Source organism: Metschnikowia bicuspidata (assembly GCF_001664035.1).
Source record: "Metschnikowia bicuspidata var. bicuspidata NRRL YB-4993 chromosome Unknown METBIscaffold_4, whole genome shotgun sequence".
Lineage (NCBI taxonomy): Eukaryota > Fungi > Ascomycota > Pichiomycetes > Serinales > Metschnikowiaceae > Metschnikowia > Metschnikowia bicuspidata.
The window spans coordinates 579,194-598,748 of record NW_017387734.1 but is presented as its reverse complement, the minus strand read 5'-3'; the positions used below and the strand labels follow the sequence as shown (position 1 = coordinate 598,748).

Genomic DNA, 19,555 nt, shown 5'->3' with positions numbered 1-19,555 from the left:
ATTAGAAGGCGACATCTTTCTGTATTATTAGAAGGCGACATCTTTCTATATCATCAGCAGGCAACGTCTTTCTATATCATTAGCAGGCGACGTCCTTCTATATTATTAGCAGGCGACATCTTTTTATATCATTAGCAGGCAACGTCTTTCTATATTATTAGCAGGCGGCGTCTTGCTATATACTCATGGTGGCACAAATCAGCAGTGTCGACTCGATAATGCGAAGATTCGCTAGTCAAAACCAAATAGATCTTTTTGGATTCATTGTCTGGAACAATAGGTGATTCTATGTACACATATAAAACTCATGTGAATTGAAAAGGACATCATTGGATTTGGTAATTTACAAATACAAACAGTATCAGAGATGGTTTCAAGAAAAGAATCAATAGAAACATGTATGAGAATCATTATTATATCTAAAAGAGAACAGATACCATGGAAAGAACTTTGGATATAAAGCCAACCTTAGTAGGAGCCCTTCAGCGTAGTAAAATCATGAAAAGATCGACCCAACACCAAAATGTGACATCTTCATCATTAGCTAATTATACTATCACTTCCAAAAGCTATCATGAATTCAATTGATCCACTTACAAGAGCCAGAGGCTACGGGCAGTTGCTACTTCTTCAGTGTGCAAGTTGTCGAGGTCCTGCCGCCTAACCGGGCCAGTGTCACGGAAGCTTGGCGGTGCAATCTTTCAGGCGGCATGTCACATTAAATGGCGTTGCATAACTAGCAGTGCGGGCTGTCTCATTTTGGTCTTTTCGGTCTCATTTTGATCTATGGGCATCCGAGTAAGCGTCACATAAAATGTGACATTGTGCGGTGGAAGGATATTGTATTGGACTCCGTATGGTACGTGGCCATATTCATGGTGCCACGTCATTACGTTACATACCAATAACGACACATGATTGTTGAAAAATCAAAAACATGCCCTTTTATGATCCAGAAGTGTTTCCATTGTCTATGGTGGTGAAATTGGAGAGCAATACAGACATGCATGAGTGTACTATAAGTCTACTTGAACCATGGTCCTTGACACTACAAATTCCTATGACTTTGATACCATAAATACCTATAGACTTTGATACTAGATAACAATCTATAGTAGAGTGTGCTTTCTGGAACAGGCCAGGTGCCTGGCCCGCTAGCTTGAGAATCTCATGATCATTTTGATATGCTCTTACATCCTATTGTCAGCTTTAAAAAATAGACGTGTCTACATACTTTTTCCAGCACATTCGACATCGTGGAAAAATCAATCTAGTACCATACTTCTGCCTAATAATTCTAATAATAAACTAGGAGCTTCTCGCAATCTGGTCTGGAAACGAACAAAACATACGACCGTTGTTTGAGAGAGCCTCAGGCATGTCCAAACTTTCAAAGGTGGATGAATGCATGTCAAAAGACGAGTCGTGGTGAAGCATGGCTTCTGTATGCTCTTTGCTGGCAAAATTGAGCGCTTCTTAGTTCCAGTGATTCCAAAGAATTCCCCGAAGGCTTTTTAATTTCGAAGCAAAATATTTCCGTATACAATTGTTTGGTCACTTTGACTCTGAGTGTAAGCGATTGTTTCACGAAAGAAGACCTGTAACGGGCACTGGTACCCGGTAGATTTCAAACTGGTCAATTACTTGAATCACAGTTAAGTTTTTGAACAAAGACACCCGTAGCCAATAAACGAATATGTGGGAATTCATAGGCCTTTACTTCATTTATCTGGCTGTGAGGAGCCTTCAACCAAACCTCATTTTCACGCAATGCCGCAAGGTATTTCGTGATAAAGCTTCCAATCCGCCCTTTGTGCTTCACTTCGTTCCATGAGCCACTGACTGTTGAATTTTTGGTGTCTGCCAGATTTCTGCTTTCTTGTTTCTTTGGACCTTATGAATCAGTTATGACACAGAAATCGTGGTTGAGCTTGTTCTAAAAAAATTGTGGAGTGTCCCTGAAGACATGCGCCGGGTAGAATTCTTCTTCAAATTCCTGGCGGGTTGTCCAAAAAAGTCACAGGATGTCGCAAAACAAATATAAAGCCAGCTGATTTGGACTACCTTTTGCAAGTATTGAGGAACAAATGACGTACTCCAAAATGAAACCTTTATGATTTTATATCAAAATTATCAGGCAAATACACAGAAAAAATAAAACACCTCTTTCCGGCGTCTTGAAATTGTCTCTGTAGTTTTCAATTCACCAAGAGCTATACTCGATAGAGTTCCACATCAAGTATCCGACCCAAAGTCTGTTCTTGATACTTTTCATCGTGTAAGCCCCAACATTGCTCCTGAATTCCCAGCACAAAACCCAAAGAGCCCAATAAGAACTGGTTGATGGGGGAAAGCCGCTATTTATTATTTGACATATCACCATCGGGGTGAATCGTCACGAATTCGTGTAACATTATCATAAGGACCAATGTATGCGGAATTCTGCCCCAGAACTAGTGGGTGAGTTGTTTCAAGATCGTTGTCCTAAAGAAATTAGAAACAAGCAATCTCAAGCTCATAAATAAGTAATTTGAAAACCACCATTTGCACATGACTACCTGGAATATTCAGCAGAGAACTTCAAGAAAGCATATCAGATTTTGAGTGTAGCTCCCGAACCCTTTATAAAAGTTTTGGAAAGAATATTGCTAGCGAGATCATTCATTCCACCCGATTTCAGTTTTCATGCAAATGTTTTGAGTATACAAGGATGCTGGAGGTTTCGCAAAAGACTTTGATCAGTTTTATAGTACTACAAATAGTCACCGCCTTCAAATTCATGAATAATACCTTTCAAATATTCTTAACTCAAGCAGCCGAAGAGTTTGTAGTATGATACTTTTCAAACAAATGCACTCCAAGCTATGGTAAGTCAATTGTACATAAATGATTTACGTACTTGTCTCAAACCCAAAACTCCTTTTGAAAATACAAATTCCACTCTATTTCTCGAAGGCTTCAACCTTAATATGTGGCCACTACTATCTCTGAATATGCCTAAATCACTTTGGCTTCTGCTACTTAACCAGGTTGCATAAGGATAGTGGCATTCTATGTTCTGGGAAACGTCTTTTATCGTTTCTCGAATTTGCCTCCAATTTGCCTCGATGGTGTATCATCATATGACTTATGGAGTCTTCTATAATCCCCCAGTTCTCCCATGCCTCTGAAATTTAAATGAAACATATTTTATCTGAAGCCGTTGAAGGACAGGAGTATTGAATATATGATTAGGCAGATACACCACCCATTGGGAAAGGCTACTCTACCCTTCATGACCACCACTGTCCACAGCACAAACAATCAAATATCAAACTCATGGTGCTAGTGGCATGAAAGCTGCTTTTTTCAGCAACAACTTTTATGAAGTCGTTTTGTTTTTTTCGTGCGTGCTACGGGGACTCTCTATATCAGAATATTTTCATGTCTAGAGGTTCATATATTCTTTTGTTCATGATTGCAAGATAGTTCGTATGGATTGTCGTTTTCATTGAGATGGTGATGATAAGGTATCCGTTATGTTCATGGACGTTTCTTGTCTGGAACTATCTATTAATTCTTGGTCACCCTTTGACGAGAAGTGATTACACTGATGTATCTCGGTATAAACCTTACTAAAAAGAACATGCTGATTTTGTGTGTTATGAAGAATTGATTTTCCATAGAGAAACAATGAATTTTTTAATAGGCTGGATTTGGTGTCTTTATTCATAGAAAAAGTAAATTAGTAACTTGAAGACAATATTTTTGAGATCGGGTGGATAAATGTAGTAAGATACTAAACAAATCATCTGAATATCTAGCTCGAAGAGAAATAAAGGGCTCTTTTCAAAACAATTCCAATTTTTCTGAGGCGTGTTCTCGAAAATCTTCGTGACTGTAAGTAAGTGGTTTCCGTATCCCCAAATAACATTAGAAAATAATGAAGTTATATTCCATTTTCAAGGGAGATCCAAATAAGGGCTTATATAGAACGTCATTCTATTTTGGTTTTGGTTCAAAGGCATCAATGCTATTCTTACAAGCAAGATTTATGGGTCTGATCCGCAACCAGAAATCATAGTATTCAAAGTCTTAATTCTTTAAAGACTGAAAGCCTTTTTTATCTCCAGTCAACATTCTGCTAACTTTTTCACTCTTTGCTCGCTCATAGATTTCATTCGGTATATCAAAATTCGATGACCTTTTGTCCGCACAGGTTGATGTGTTCTTGTTACTGGCTGCTAATGGATCTTGACTGAATATATGTACCTGGCAAAACTCTGTATCGCTAATCGAACAAAAGGAAGGGGCTCGAGTTCAGATAGCTGGCATACGATATCCTGTTAACACAAGACCAAACACTTTCAACTATGCATGAATAATTGTGTTTTTTTTTTTTCTTTTTCAACTTCAGAAGTGAAAACCAAAGGTGATTTTGCTGAATTGGAAATTATGTAGAGATGCGGCTTTTTTCCGCGGGGCAACTTGAATAAGTATGAATCCCGCCAAAGCACAGAAAGGTGAAGAAGGTAATAACAAAAGTAATATTCGTATATCACGGCAAGATTTTCAAATTACTACTAATAGTGAAGGGGGCTATTTTCCCCGCAGCATTTCCTTTGGGTATATTCTTCATTGCCCACGGTACGAAATTACATTCGTGACTGAATATATGGATTGCACATCAAGACTTTAAAGCCTGGAAGGGGTGTTGGTGTATGGCAAAATACTTAAAACCATCCAGACCCAATACCAGAACAGGGGAATTATCAAGGATACACAATTCGGTCCAAATCAGTACCAGCACTCAACACGAGATATCTGTACCACAACACGAAATCAGTGTTTCGAATCATCTTTTTCAAATCTTGTATAAGTAAGCACTCAGCAACAGACTACTGGAAATTTTAAAGATCAAATGTCTCAATCAACAATTAACGTTATTCTCTAGAGTCATCCGTCAGATCCAATATCAGATCCAATAATCAGTTCCGATTTACATACAGATCCAATGATCAGAACCAGCTATTGATACCAATAATCTGAGTCGATGATCAGCTACAATAGTGAGTACAGTCATCAGCACCAGTACCCAACACCAATAACTGGACCAATTCTGAAAAACAGCTCGGTTCCAATTTAAAACATCAATATTCAGCACCAGTACGCAACACCCAGATTCCCCGCCAATTTTCAGAATAAGTTCTTGGAGCCAGTCCTTTGAATTTTCAACTTCCAGACGATATTCAGCCGTACCGAACTTACCAAACAAACTCTTAAATTGACCATCTACTTGTGCTCAGGACCAATAACCACTAATACTCAGGACCAATAATCGAACCAATCTTCAGACCAATAACCAGACTAATAGCCAAGTCGATCATCAAATCAAATAAGTTCAATCGCCAACCCTAAAACCATCATCACTAAACACACCCTCCATCCGCACCATCAGCTCAGCCCTAATTTCAACACACAGCCAGCACCATACCTAGCTTCCGCACCACATTTCAGCACCGATCGTTAAATGAAAAAAATTCTAGATCAAGCCTCTAAAAAGCCACCCAATCCCAAAACCCACAAAATCCCCAAACCCACAAAATCTCCAAAACCCACCGAATTCTCCAGGCACCGACGCGCATGGTCTCCCACCACTCTGCACCGCGCGCGCGGTAGTGCCGCGCCCACTCCTGCATCCGCGCGCGCGGCGAAAAAACAACCCTCAACAACACTCCAGATCCCAGCCCTAGCCGCCCAGCCCTCTTCAAACCCACGCACAATCACCCCTCATACCGCCATGTCGACGCCCGCAGACCCCGGAAGCAACCCCGGCGCACCGCAGAACGGGCCCCTGCCCATGCACGTGGACGAGCGCGAGCTCCCTGCCGAAATCGCGGCCAAAAACGAGCCGCTCAGCGACCAGCAACAGCCGCCGTCGGAAACGGCGTCGGATTTGCCCTCCGAGCCCGCCAAGGACGAGCCCGAGCACGTGGACTTGGAGAAGGCACGTGCCGAGTTCCAGGAAAAAGCCCGCACGTATTTGATCGAGCAGTCGCGCCACGTGGTGGTGCCGTCGTTTGCGCAGTGGTTCGACATGAACGAGATCCACGCCATTGAGCGCAAGCTGTTCCCGGACTTTTTCCCGGAGACGGCGGCGCCAGCGGACGAAGTGCCGGTGCCGGCGTCCGTGTACAAAACCGCGGAGACGTACCGCAACATGCGCGACTTCATCATCAACACGTACCGCATCAACCCGGTGGAGTACTTGACCGTGACCGCGGTGCGGCGCAACTTGGCTGGCGACGTGGCGTCCGTGATCCGCGTGCACCGCTTCCTTGAGAAGTGGGGCTTGATCAACTACCAGATCGACCCGCGCACCAAGCCCTCGCTCGTGGGCCCGCAGTACACGGGCCACTTCCAGATCACCTTGGACACGCCCAAGGGCTTGACGCCTTTTGTGCCCGAGGAGGTGGCCGTGAAAACAGCGCCCGAGGCGGCCGTGCTGGCGCCGGCGGCCGCGGCGCCCGCGCCCAAGAGCGAGCCCGAGGACACCGCCACCATCCCATTGAACATCGACATCACGCGAAACATCTTTGACGAGGCCTCGGCCGCGAAGACCCCGGCCTCGGTCACGTACCTCTGCAACGAGACCGCCAACGACGTCTCGGACGTGCGCTACCACAACTTGAAGAGCAAGGCGCTGGTGGGCGGCAGCATCGGGCCCCTGGTCATCAGCAAGGAGTGCTACGAGCAGGGCCTCTTCCCGCTGAACTTCTCCTCGTCCGACTTTGTCAAGTTGGAGGGCGCCGCGAAGCAGTGCGAGTGGTCGCGCCAGGAGCTCTTGTTGCTCTTGGAGGGCATCGAGATGTTCGGCAGCATCGAGAACAACCCGCAGTCGCTCTTTGTCAACAGCAACGGGCAGTGGGACAAGATCAGCGAGCACGTGGCGTCCAAGACCAGGGAGGAGTGTTTGGTCAAGTTCTTGCACTTGCCCATCGAGGACAGGTACTTGCAGAAGTTGGTGCGCGGCGAGGAGAAGGACGGGCTTGACGAGGGTTTCGACAAGGACACGATCATCCAGCAGGTGGTGGCCAAGTTGATCGAGTCGCCCAAGGGCCAGGAGGCGGTTGCCGCCAACGGGCAGAAAAACTTGCAGGAGAGCATTCTCGATCAGACCAACTTGGTGAACCAGGTCATCGGATTGACCTTGGAGAAGTTCGAGGCCAAGATGAAGCACATTGACCAGCTAGAAAAGGACTTGGCGCAGACCGAAACCCTCTTGAACTCGCAGCGCAAGCAGGTGCTCGTGGAGCGCTGGTTGAACTTCGAGAAGTTGAGCCAGTTCAAGCAAAAGAACACAAATCCCGAGTTGGTGCCCTTGCTCGACGACTTGTTGACGCCTGTCAGCATGAGCGAGATCAACGCCAACTTAAACAAAACCCACACCGACGTGGGCGAGACCACCGTCTTGCAGACAAGCGAGGAGTCGAAGGAAGAGACCTTGCCGGTAAGCTTGACCGCGCCCAAGGCGTACCAGTTCTGGTCGGCCTGATTCTGAAAAACAACGTTTTCCTGTGTACATTAATATTATGGTTTTCAACCCGTAAAGGACATACGGTCAGGCCGGCAGCGTATGCGTGTATTTGGACAGGTCGAACAGTGGCCCCACGAGCCTCGACGACGCCTAGCCCACTACAAAATTCAACGAAATGCGAGGCAGGGCATCTTTGTATGTTTGCCGTGCTCGTCATGAGCGCAGATACCTTTGACGCAATGATGCTTTGACACACAGACCGAGATAATGATTCGAAAAGATATATTTGGAATTTGACATGGATGGTCTTTCGGAGAATGTGAAGTAAGGGAGATATCCACAGGTATCGATGAAAAACGATACTAGCAGCTCACCAGTTCACCGCCCAACAATCTTCAACCGACATTCATAGCCAAAGAAATAGCCGAGTCATGAAGGAACATTCCCATAGCCCCACCAGCATCACCTAAGAAATAGAATATGCCTGTTCAGCACCAACAGCCGCCCACCAAAAAAAAAAAGACTCCCCAGCTCATACCGCCCCATCACTTCCTGCCCGAGAACAGTATTCTCAAACACCCAATACCAAATATTATGAGAATATGTTTATTTATGATGTTAAACGCTTTCGTGTGACGTTTTAATAAATCAGTTCAATCTAGTTCTTCGACTATGAAATAAAGTTCAATATGTGGTATGAATTTTGTTTGTTCATTAGATTTAAATCCAAGCTTATGTGTAATTGCTCTCATCAAATGCATTATTATTAGAGCGGCACTGGCACAATGAAGTATTTGAAACTGTTTTTAATTTGAGTATGAGCGTTCTGAATTATAATATCATAAGAACGGCAGATATATAATACATACATAATAGATATATATATATATATATATATAAGTTTATCCGACTACCGAAAATAGTTCAATATAATATGAATTCTGCTTCTTTCACTATATTCTAATATAAACTCATATGGAAGTCGCTGTCATCTATTGAATTGCTGAAATCCGGGTATAGCTCAATATGGTATGAGCTCTGCTTGTTCATTAGATTTCAATTCAAACTTATATATGCATCCATTGAAGTATTATAAGAACAGTGCGAGGTTAACAGAGTGGTTTAAAGGAATATTTGAATTTAAGGGCTAAGAGTTATAATATGAAGATATCAGATAGAGCATAGATAAATAATAGAGATTTTTAAATACATGTTCGACTATCGAGTATAGTTCAATATGACATGAATCCTGCCTTGTTCATTACGTATATGTACATCCATTGAAGTATTATAAAAACAGTGCAGGAATAATGAAGTAGTTTGGAAGTGATTATAATTCGAATGTAAGGATTCTTATTATCACATAATAAGGAAGGCAGATATATGATATAATAAGGACAAAAGATATATAGTTGAGATGTGATAGAGACTCATATATATACATTCGACTATCGAGTATAGTTCAACATGGTATGAATTCTGCTTGTTTATTAAATTTCATTTCAAAGTCATATGCAAGTCGTTATTATTCATTGAATTGTTGTAAGACAGCGCCGGCATCATGAAGTAGTTTAAAAGTGTTTATAAAGCATTCTGATTTGTGATGGAATGATGACAACGGAGACAAAATATTAATTGAGACGGGCGTTTTTAGTTTAGTCTTTTTCTTTTTTTTCTTCGACTTATGGTTTGTTGGTTTGCTGCTTTCGGTGATACTTCTGGAGATGATCTTTAGTGCTTCTGGCGTGGCTTCTGGTATTACTTCTGGCGTGGCTTCTGGTATGACTACGGTTTTGCTTATGGTATGACTATGGTATTGCTTATGGTATGACTTCCCGTAATGCTTCTGATATGACTTCTGGTAATGCTTCTGGTAATGCTTTTGGTGGTACTTTTGGTGATGATCTTTAGTGCTTCTAATATGACTTCTGGTAATGATTCTAGTAATGCTTCTGGTAATGTTTCTGGTATGACGATCTGTGATGCTTCTGATCAAACCTCTCGGTTCTTCCTCGGCTTGTTAACTCGGCCTATTGTTTCAATTTATCACATCTCTCGATTCTCTCGTTTTTTTTAAAATTCTCCCGCTGCGCCTCTAATTAGTACTCTTAAATCTGGCTTCTGATCATTCCCTGATTCTTCCCTCTGATGCTTCTCTGTGTTTTACTCCTCTTATTCCTCTGGTATTTCCTCTGAATACTTTTCTTCTAACTTCCTCTGATCAATTCTTCCAACTAACTATATAAGAGATAATAGAGATATAGTAGAGATATAGTAGGGAAATAGCTGTAAGGTCCCTGGTGTCAGCTTGACACTGAAATTTCTGTAAGCGCATACTTGCCTATATGCGCTCCTGTATCATCTGCTGTTGAGTACTTAAATATTCAGCGGCTTCACAGATCAAACGTCATCTGAATTCAAACATAGCCTTTTGTCATGCTTTCTGTGCATTCTTTGCCTTAAAATGTTGTTCTTATGTTTGGCGAAGTTTCTTGAACTAGAAGTTCCATCTTGGCCCATGGTTGGCCTCCTTTCCCCGATCTATTGAGAGTGCTGGTTGAATATGTAGACTGATTGGGCTTGTCTGCTGCTGATGACGGAAACCATGACTTGTGCTGTACAGCACCATGGCTGGTCATTGGGCCCCGACTTGCTCGAACTATCACGGCGACCACTGTACAATTAATTTGACGAACTGGGTGTTGACGGCCCTGAGTTTATGAGTTACGGTTTGCATCAGTAGCGCTTGTTTTCAGAGGAAATGAATTCCGACGAGCATAGATATGGCGGGGTGGCTACGGTAAATTTCTCTTCCAGATACTACATGACCAATGCTCACTTACAATACTTGGACGAGGCAAGCACGTGTGATGCGAAAAAATTCGGAGTTTTGAGGACTTGTGGTGTAACAGCCCAGCTGGGGATACGGGAAAGCTCCCAAACAGTGATGGGGACGTGCAGGCCTTTGAAAATGCACCCTGTACCATTGACAGAACAAAGTCCTGGACTTCGCCTCTTCGGCGTTTCAGTTCCGGAACTCCGAAGTCCACAGCAATGCAGGCCCTTGTTTTCGGAAACAAGCGTTTGAGTCCTCCCGGGAATTCCAGAAGCAGGACCTCAATAGAAGCTCGTCTCATATGAATCTGCCAGGATCAGGGAATTGCTGAATTGAAGGTGACGGTTTCGACAACACCCCGACCGGCATGAACAAAGTCCAAAAGAATACGATTCTGAGCTGACCCAAGCTCAAATAGGACCAAAAAAAAAAAAAAAAAAAAAAGAAAAGAACACTTCATGATGAACATGCTATGCATGGTCCATTATGATATGGCACCGCCGCTGCGGCCGCGTTCCATCTCAGCAGGTGCACTGGCCACAGCACCCCTCCATCCACAAATAAATGCAGCGCCCCAAAGAAGGCCAATTTTTAAACATGGAGAAGTCTATAGAGAGAACACTGGATGGACCGCCCTGTCCCGCCACTCATGGCACCAAGACCGTCGGGCCGCTCGCGGCACGTGACCGCATCTCGCGAGCTGACATGATGGGCATCACCAGCCATCGCCGGCCTGCCGGCGCCTTCTCCAAACTGCACATTTGCCGGGCCGATGCTTAAAATACTAAGGCCCAAGCAGGCACGGCTTTTCCTGGCATTTTGGGCACAGGCACGCTGGCTCCACCAGACAACTTTTCCCAGGGCGTCGCATGCACGAGACGCCACTGGTATTCTCGGAGACACCACTAATTTTTCCAGAGACGCCACTGGTTTTCCCAGAGATTCTGCCTCTGGTTCTGGCAGAGATCCCGGTTCTGGCAGAGATCCCGTCGCCGGTTCTACGGACGACGCCGCCCGTTCCGCCTCATCGGCGCGCTCGTCCGTCAAACCTGCTCCGCCACAGCCGGTTGCTCCCGGCTTTCCACAGGCCCAGCCCGGCCCCGAGGACGAGATCGTCGTGGCCATGAGCGGCGGCGTGGACTCGTCCGTCACCGCGGCGTTGTACGCGTCCCAGTACGCCAACGTGCGCGGCATCTACATGGCCAACTGGTCGCAGACCGCCAAGTGCACCGAGGCCGACTGGGTGGACGTCAAGCGCGTGTGTGCGCAGCTCGGCGTGCCCTGCGAGCGCGTCAACTTCGAGAAGGACTACTGGAACGACGTGTTTTCGCCCATGGTCGACATGTACCAGCAGGGCCTCACGCCCAACCCGGACCTCGGGTGCAACCGGCACATCAAGTTTGGGCGCATGGCCGCCCACCTCGGGCTCGGCGAGCCACGCGCCGGCGCCAAGCGCTGGTTGGCCACGGGCCACTATGCGCGCGTGGTGCCGGAGGCGTCGGGCGTGTGCAGCCTTGCGCAGGCGTCCGAGCCCACCAAGGACCAGCTGTACTACTTGGCCAGCGTGCCGCAGGCGGTGTTGGCGCACGTGCTCATGCCCTTGGGCCACTACCGCAAGAGCGACGTGCGGCGGCTCGCGAGGGACCGGTTCCACTTGCACACCGCGGCCAAGCCGGACTCCGTGGGGCTCTGCTTCGTCGAGCCGGGGCACACCAAGTTCCGCGATTTCTTGAACGAGTACATCGCGCCCAACCCGGGCAACATCGTCACGGAGGACGGCCGCGTGTGGGGCCGCCACCAGGGCCTCTGGCACGCGACCATTGGCCAGAAGCTGGGCATCTCCATGCCGCAGGGCGACCCTGCTTATAAGGGCGTGTGGTTTGTCAGCGAGAAGCGCGTGCACTCCAACGAGCTTGTCATTGTGAAGGGCAGGGACCACCCGGCCTTGTACAAGCAGGGCGTGCGGGTTTGTGACTTCGAGTGGTTTGGGCTGCGGCCAGCCACGCTTCCGATGGACACGCTTTGCATGCGGTATCAGTCGCTCCATGAGCCGGTGGCCGTGCAGGCGTTGGAGGAAGGCCTGGGCGGCACTGCCACTATTGTTTTGCATCGCGGCCAGAGGGCCATGGCGCCGGGCCAGAACGTCGTGCTTTACGCCGGGCAGAAGGTCGTTGCGAGTGGACGCATCACCGACACCATCGCGTGAGGGCCCAGCGGTCCACGGGCAGTGTCACGGAGAAGACCGTGCGGACCATGCGTTCCGAGATCGGGCCAGCTGCTTCGTGAAGTGGGGTGTGGGTGTGTGCAAAGAGAACAAACATGTATATAGCTACAAAAGAAAAACATACACCTGCGGGCCAGGCATCGAAGTAGAACAGAAGTTGGAATCAGAGAGAGGCACATACCCAAACCCAAGAAGAAGAATTGAACGCGGGCGCAGCTAGAGCGCGGGCACCGCTTAGAAGGCAGTGATCTCTGGGTACATGGCCTGCGGCTTCGCCTCCTGCTCCTTGGCACGAGGTTCCAGACCCCCGGCCTGTTGGTTGCGCGCAGCCAAGAACTCGCACACCATCTTAATCATGTCTCGGTGCTTCTTCACCGTGTCGGCATCAAACTTCTCGCCAAGAGAGAGCTTGCTGAGCAACCCCGCAGCAGCGTCGTCCAGCAACTCGGTGCTTGAAGAGTCTTTTGGCACCTTGGCTTGCTCGCTCTCGAGGGACTGTCCTGTCTTTTGTGAGTTGCTGACCCCGCCAAACTCAGGATACACCGAGTAGTTCTGGCCGTACTGAGGCACCTGGCCCAACTGGCGGTGCACCTGTGGGAAGCCAGCCGAAGGCGCCGGAGCATAGCCGTCGGCACTGAAGCCATTCGGCATATGCATCCTGTTCAGCAACTGCGGAACAGATGGATACATGGGCTGCGCCTGGGCTTGGTAAACAGGTTGGGGTGCGGGGTTGAAATTGGCGTATTGCGCGTCAATGGACGATGACAAGTTGTTGAAGAACTTCTCCGCCTCGGAAAAGTTGATCTGGTTGGGTGCGGGTGGGGCAGAGAACGCCGCGTTCCGGTTCCCCGAGCCCCACGTGTCCTCATACGAGGACAACCGGTTGTACATGTCCGTATTGTAGTGGGCATCGACCCGCTGCTTCTTAGCGCTGTTGAGAGAGCCCGTGAAGTTGAAGTCGTTAAGAATGTTGAACACCATATTCGCGTTGGGCTGGGCGACGGGCACTGGCTCGAGCCCTCTCTTCCGCGAGTCATATGCCGCTGGCTGGCCAAAACCCGCCTGCGTGTAGCTGAGCTCGCCACCCTGTGCATGGCCTTGGTAAAGTGGGCTGTTGTCGGTTGAGCTGTGCATGGACAGCATTGTGTGCGAGGAGCCATCATCAGACAGGTCCTGCGACTGGTGCTTCTGGTACTTCTTCAACGTCTTCTGGTACTCTTCCTCGTGCACGCGCGAGTGTTTTTTCAAATCCTGTGGCCGCTTAAAACTCTTGGTACACAAGTCACAGTGGTGCGGCTTCAAGGGCACGTGCACGCGCAAGTGGGACGTGATGTGGTCCCGCTTCACCGTGGTGATGCCACAGCCTTCCCATTGGCATGTCAAGCTTAAGTTGTTGGACGACTTGCGGCCCACGTGATCGAGGCACAAGTGGTCGTACAAGACTTCCGGCACGTCGAAGATTTCATTGCACAGCTGCCAGTGGCAACGGAAGGGGCCCTTCATGTCGGCAGCACGCACCTTGTTGTACGTTCTCTTGGGCTTCTTAACTTCATCCAGAGACTCCTCTTTGCACTGCCGGGGCCCGCCTGGCGCGTTTCCAGAAATAGTATATGAGGCGTTGTTGGCGGGGACCATGTGACCACCATAGGGCAGCACAAACGTGGCCGCCGAGAAGTCTTGCTTCATCAGCTCGTGGTGGCGGAGCGGGGAGTTCGCCGACAGCTGCGAGGAGAAGGAGTCGTGTGGCGAGTTTGAGTTTTGGGTGGCGGGCGAGTTGGTGACAGCATCCGAGGCCGGGTCCAAGTCAAACTCAAGCACGTTTCCTGCCATGTTTTCCTGAGTAGCGTTGAGATACGACACAGGATGTAAGCTGTAGGCAGTGGTCATATTGGGGATTCACCGATGGGGAACGCTCTTAAGGGAGAAATGAAGAGAAAAAGGGAATAGTCGAGAGCCAACGGGTGATGTGGGCGGCTAATCTGCGGACGTAGTTCCGGCGTATTTCAGTGGTAGTTTTGGGTGCTTTCGAAGAAGTTTGGGTGTACTTCGGTAGCAAGGGTGTACGTTCGTAAAGGTTTCAGTGTGGTTTCAGACACTTACAAGAACACGCTGCACGATAAACTTGAGGATCGGGGAGCGCAGGGATCTCAGCGTGCACGGCGAGATCAGGAATATCAGCAAATGTCAGTCGATAACACGTGAATCGAAAATATGGGGTGCAAAAAATAGTAGTACCTAGCGCGGGAGAAACTCGAGGGCGGGAAGCAGCAGCCATATGCTTCCCCTTTATTCAGACGCCAATTTTGTCACGTTACCTAATTCTTTTGCCGATTTTTTTTTGCCAAGAAGTCATTTGCCAAGCATTACCTGCATGCCTGGAATCTCGGCCTATTGTGATCTTGAGCGCGCGCTCTATATGCAGTAAATATAAGATGCGCCCCGGCTGTGTCGTGGGGTCGTGGTGACGAGTAGTGCCATTCGTAGTGCAGCAGCATGCACGTCGGGGCCGCGGAGGAACTGTAGCATGACGCAGTGCACCGCCGAGCAGCGGGGATATTTCTTTTTGTTTATGGTTCGCGAAGCGCGACATTCCTATAAAGATTTTCAAGTCGTTAGCCCTCTGAGAATTGTCGTCTCCCGGCAACTTGAACACAGACACAGCCCCGTTTCCCAAAGTTCAGAAATGGAAAGTTAACACGAAGACTATTCCGCAGAATTTCTAGAAGGCCTTCCATGCACTCACAGGTCGAAAAGTGACAGGCCAGCCAGAAATTTCTAAATCATAGCAATCAAGGGATAACAAGCTTTACTAGTGCGCAATAGTTTCCGAGTCAAAAAGTCTAAGTCTAGCAGATAAAAAGAAATGCCTTCAGCCAGATTCGAACTGACGATCTCCTCATTACTAGTGAGGTGCCTTACCAACTTGGCCATAAAGGCTGCGAATCGTCTCCCGGGGGTGAGTCGAACACCCGATCTCAAGATTACAACTATCTATTACAGTCTCGCGCCTTAGCCAGCTTGGCCACCGAGAGTGATGATTCGGGACTCTCAGACCTGCTCTTGGCTATATACATTTGCTTTAGATCTTCATTAAGTTATTCCTCAATGATAGGCAGATAACTGCTACGACATTTTGCTTATATGATAAAAGGTCTCCTTCTAATACTTTATTAGAACTCTCGAGAGGGCTTTGAAGGTTTTTGTTCCACTCCCTATGTCCTTTTTAAAAAAACATCATAATATAGGAGTGTCACTGAAGAAATGTAAATCCCCACCACTAACGAAAGACTGTACGGAAAAAACTATAATATATCGCAACATTGGCTCAGGTGAGAAGGCGCGAGCACCACAAAATCTCCCGGATAGAATGTGACCCCCCTTAAAAAGACTTCTATGACCCTCCAATGAGATCAATCTTGAAGAAAACAAGTAGCTTTCTCATAAATAGATCAATCTCTTGACAGGTTTGTAGCAGACTTTTATTTTGAGATTTGGGCAAAAGGGTGACTCTAATTATTTACACAGTACAAATCTGTCATATATGCTCTGAGATGTTTCTGTGTTTTGAGCTCCCCTTTCAAATTTTTTCAGCGGCGGGCAGCAGTATCCTCCAATACCTATGGTTCTTTGGGGGAAAATTATTAACAATGAAAAATACGGAATGAGCAGGAAATTCGATTTGAAGTTGAGCAATTGGAAACATCGGGGTCCTATCAATCATTGTTTTTCTTCAAAGAAAATCTCTCAACCCTCAATTCCTTCGATATATACTCTGATTCCTCCGATATATACTCTGATTTAATCAAAAGATCATTCCAGCGAAACATCTTTGAAAACAATCACAAGCTACTTCTCTATATGAGCTCCTGCTGTTTAAGTCTTTTCAGAGTGTGACAATGTATCTGGTCTAACTTGTATCCCCTATTTTCAAGCTACTGACGTGTGTACTCATCATTAGAAAATCTCGCATATGCTCGTGGGGATCATTTTCTCAAACTCATAGCTTCTAGCAAAAAGTAGCTGTGGTACATGTGAGCCTCATGCATTCCAAATTCCCTTTAGTATGAGAGACAACACCGGGGTCTTGATGAAACTATGCGCCTGAATTAGCCTACTAGAAAAGTTATGAAAATTATGTAGATGATTAAATTGCCCGAAGGCAGGTATGCTTTGCGGAGCATGTATATGGGATTCACCTCATTTGAGCTTTATAGACTCTTTTTGTGAGTGAGCTGATTTCTTGATGGACTTGGAATTCGACTGACCTGTAACTTGTGGATGGAAAACTGGAACATCATTTCATCACTCACAAAAATTTTGGAGTTTTGTATTTGTTTTTCCTGAACGCATACATCTATGCACGGACTCTTGGCACTTTGATATTGTGTAGTCAGACTCCAGGTGTAAACTTTCTCGGAACACCCTTGAAGAATTGATAGCACTTAAATGTGTTTCCAATATATCCATCATTGATATGAACTGTACAGTCAATGTCTATCTGTTAGCGCTAAAGCTATTAATACCCGAAACGTATTCGTCCATATCTTTTGGGGCTGTCTCAGTGAGCTTGTTCTCATCTGCAACATCCGCAACTTGTACGTATCTAGACGCTGTTCTAAGCATAGCCTTGCTCCTTAAATCAGATGAATATACCATAAAAAAAGTTTGGATCTATCGCTGAAAAATCCTTGGGATAAGTTCAGTGAAGAAATGGCCACCGAGCTGCTCGAAATAACCAGAACATTAGGAGATTATCACTTTTTTCTTCTGTTTCATGATTTTTAGGCAAAAAAATAAGCATTTTAACTACGCTCGTTAAAATAAGTAGACATTCTGGGCCATTCCAAACAACTATCTTTTTTAAACTTCTGGCCCTACATATTCCGTCACGCATTCCTTGACTGCCTGTGCACTGTTTCTGTGCAGTCGCACATCTTACGAGGACCAAGCCAACATCTTCGTCGACTCGATAACAGGAGACCCAGCAAGCTCGGTGAAAAGCACCCAAAAAGCCCAGAAAAAGCTAATTTTGTCCCTCATTCCACAACAATCTATCTGCGAATTATAGGTGCCATGAACACCCACACACAGCAGAGAATGCAGGCTCCGCAGTCCGCCACGCAGACCCAAACTAGCCCATCCAACCAGGCCGTTCTACATCTTCGGCCAGCTGCAGAAACCACGGTGCTGGCGTCACGGGCACGTGACCCGGCCGATGACGCCAGGCCCGGTGTCCGCTGGACCACTGATGTCGTGGACAACGAGCACTTGAACAAGAAAAAACTGAAGATCTGCTGCATTTTCCATCCTCAACGGGAGTTCGGCGAGAGCTCGGACGAGTCGCTGGGCAGCTCTTCGGAATCGTCGGACTCGTCAGATGATGAAGCAAATGAGCACCAAAAAGAAGAGCAAAGTCCCCAGAACGGCGGTGGAGGCATCGACCACCAAGCCCATTGTTGCGGTAAGCACAAGGTAAAGAAGAGAAAGAACAAGCCCGCCACACCGAACGCTTATGAGAAACAGCCGCAGTATAAGAACCGAAGCACATTACCCCCTGGATCCATATAGCACTAAAACCACGACCTGCGTGGGGTTGCAGTCGAGAATGTAAATGCAAATGTTTTACCTCTATGTAGAAGGGTCCAGGTCTGTTCAGCCGTCCGAGTGTTCCGGGTTGGTCACGTGCCAGATCCGGCGGGAATAGTCGTTTTCGTCGTTGAGCGACATCATCGAATTGTTGTACTCCTCAAACATAGCATGGGGCTCTAAGACGTTGTCGAACTCCAGGATCGGCGCCATGATGGGACCCCCAGTGTCCTGGACCTCGTTTTTCGGACTGAGATTCTTACGCGACAGGCTGCGCCCAAGTGTCGCGGACGCAATGCCTCCCGTGCCCCCAGAAACGGCATTGAACATCGACATGATGGGCTTGCTGATACTGCTCCGTCGCAGGCTCGAATGTGATGACGAGCGCGTTTTCGGGCTTGGCCCGCCGGGCGTGCCCACGGGTGCCGCGTTTGTGACCGACGTATCGTCCGACGTGTACTGCTTCTCCTCATCCGTGTAGTCGTCGCGGTGTGTTCTGGCTGCGAAGCAGCAGCAATAGAGCAACGCGGCCACCAAAGCAGCCGCAACAACGCCCACCGCAGTGAAAGTGCCGGCGACTTTGGCTGTGGAGTCGAAAAATGAGTTGCCCAGTGCCGCTGCGGACAGCAGCGACGCGGACGCCGACGTGCTGGCCGTGGCCGTGACGTACTTAGTCAGCACCAGCTGGGTTAAAGTGCCATCGATTGTGACCACCGACACGATTGTGGTCGCTCGTGTGACCATGGCAATGTCCGATGATACTGGTGGGGATGATGCTGATGTTGATGCTGAGGATGAGGGTGATGCTGAGGGTGATGCAGGCGAGGAGGAGGACTCACTCGATGGAAGTGCCGACACGATAGGTGACGATGCAACTTGCGCCACGGAATCCGTGGTTGCAGATGTTTCCGATGATGTAGAAGAGGTGGGTGGGGCCGGCTGCGAGGTGCTGGGCGTTGATGTAGAGCTTGAGCTTGAGCTTGAGCTTGAGCTTGAGCTAGAGCTAGAGCTAGAGCTAGAGCTAGAGCTCGATGATCGGGTTGTAGCGGGCTTGGAGGAGGACGTGCTTTGGTCCGAACGGGTCGCCGTGGACGCACTGCCAAACACAACATAGCCGTACACGCCGTCACCTCCGCAGACCTCTTCCTCACTATAGCCAGGACATCCAATGTCGCACTGGGAATCATCCACGACATCGGCAGGCACGGTGTTGGAGCACCAGCAGTCGTAGTTCTGTGTGATTGCAACCGAGTAGCCGGCATCAGCACAGTAGTCCCGGCAATAGCCGTTGGACATGTATGAGTCGGACGTCTGGCCCGAGCCGAGGTTGGTGGACGAACATAGCGTGATGGCCAAGGCTGCCGCTAGATCCATGTATGCCAAGAGAAGGAGC

At 47.6% G+C, this 19,555-nt stretch overlaps 5 protein-coding genes and 2 non-coding genes across 7 annotated transcripts in view; 3 read left to right on the top strand and 4 right to left on the bottom strand.

Moving 5' to 3' along the window:
- Positions 1-5,779: 5,779 nt before the first annotated feature.
- METBIDRAFT_78779 (uncharacterized protein) lies at positions 5,780-7,534 on the top strand (the record flags this gene model as incomplete). Its single annotated transcript, XM_018858938.1, has 1 exon — positions 5,780-7,534. One exon carries the CDS (start codon positions 5,780-5,782, stop codon positions 7,532-7,534), a length of 1,755 nt encoding a protein of 584 aa, XP_018710901.1.
- A 3,941-nt stretch (positions 7,535-11,475) lies between these two features.
- METBIDRAFT_44277 (tRNA-5-taurinomethyluridine 2-sulfurtransferase) lies at positions 11,476-12,558 on the top strand (the record flags this gene model as incomplete). The annotated part of the gene is made up of 1 exon (XM_018857770.1): positions 11,476-12,558. One exon carries the CDS (start codon positions 11,476-11,478, stop codon positions 12,556-12,558), a length of 1,083 nt encoding a protein of 360 aa, XP_018710900.1.
- A 126-nt stretch (positions 12,559-12,684) lies between these two features.
- RIM101 (alkaline-responsive transcriptional regulator) lies at positions 12,685-14,675 on the bottom strand. The gene is made up of 2 exons (XM_018854889.1): positions 13,697-14,675; positions 12,685-13,549 (listed from the first exon to the last, which is right to left on the bottom strand). The coding sequence occupies exons 1-2, from the start codon at positions 14,461-14,463 to the stop codon at positions 12,811-12,813; spliced, it is 1,506 nt and encodes a 501-aa protein (XP_018710899.1). The 5' UTR covers positions 14,464-14,675; the 3' UTR covers positions 12,685-12,810.
- A 765-nt stretch (positions 14,676-15,440) lies between these two features.
- On the bottom strand, positions 15,441-15,513 carry METBIDRAFT_t159. Its single transcript has one exon. It is a non-coding gene; the product is annotated as a tRNA-Thr (tRNA).
- Positions 15,514-15,522: 9 nt separating this feature from the next.
- METBIDRAFT_t158 lies at positions 15,523-15,608 on the bottom strand. The gene has a single exon. It is a non-coding gene; the product is annotated as a tRNA-Tyr (tRNA).
- A 2,200-nt stretch (positions 15,609-17,808) lies between these two features.
- On the top strand, positions 17,809-18,114 carry METBIDRAFT_14312 (PPP1R11/YPI1 family protein; the record flags this gene model as incomplete). The annotated part of the gene is made up of 1 exon (XM_018854492.1): positions 17,809-18,114. A coding segment is annotated over one exon (306 nt), but the record flags the coding sequence as incomplete, so codon positions are not given.
- A 114-nt stretch (positions 18,115-18,228) lies between these two features.
- The window catches only part of WSC4 (Wsc4p), a gene marked incomplete at both ends in the record, with an annotated part of 2,035 nt that continues 708 nt past the window's right edge, over positions 18,229-19,555 (bottom strand). Inside the window, one exon of the mRNA XM_018858937.1 lies at positions 18,229-19,258. Within this exon, the coding sequence (XP_018710897.1) occupies positions 18,229-19,258 (1,030 nt within the window). The remainder of the gene's footprint in view (positions 19,259-19,555) is intronic.

Bases quoted from the DNA above. Each gene is read 5' to 3' on its own strand.
- RIM101 (XM_018854889.1), bottom strand. From the start codon at position 14,463: ATGACCACTGCCTACAGCTTACATCCTGTGTCGTATCTCAACGCTACT. The intron at 13,550-13,696 runs CGACAACAGCCC...GAATATGGTGTT, and splicing joins CTGTCCATGCACAGCTCAAC to CAACATTCTTAACGACTTCA.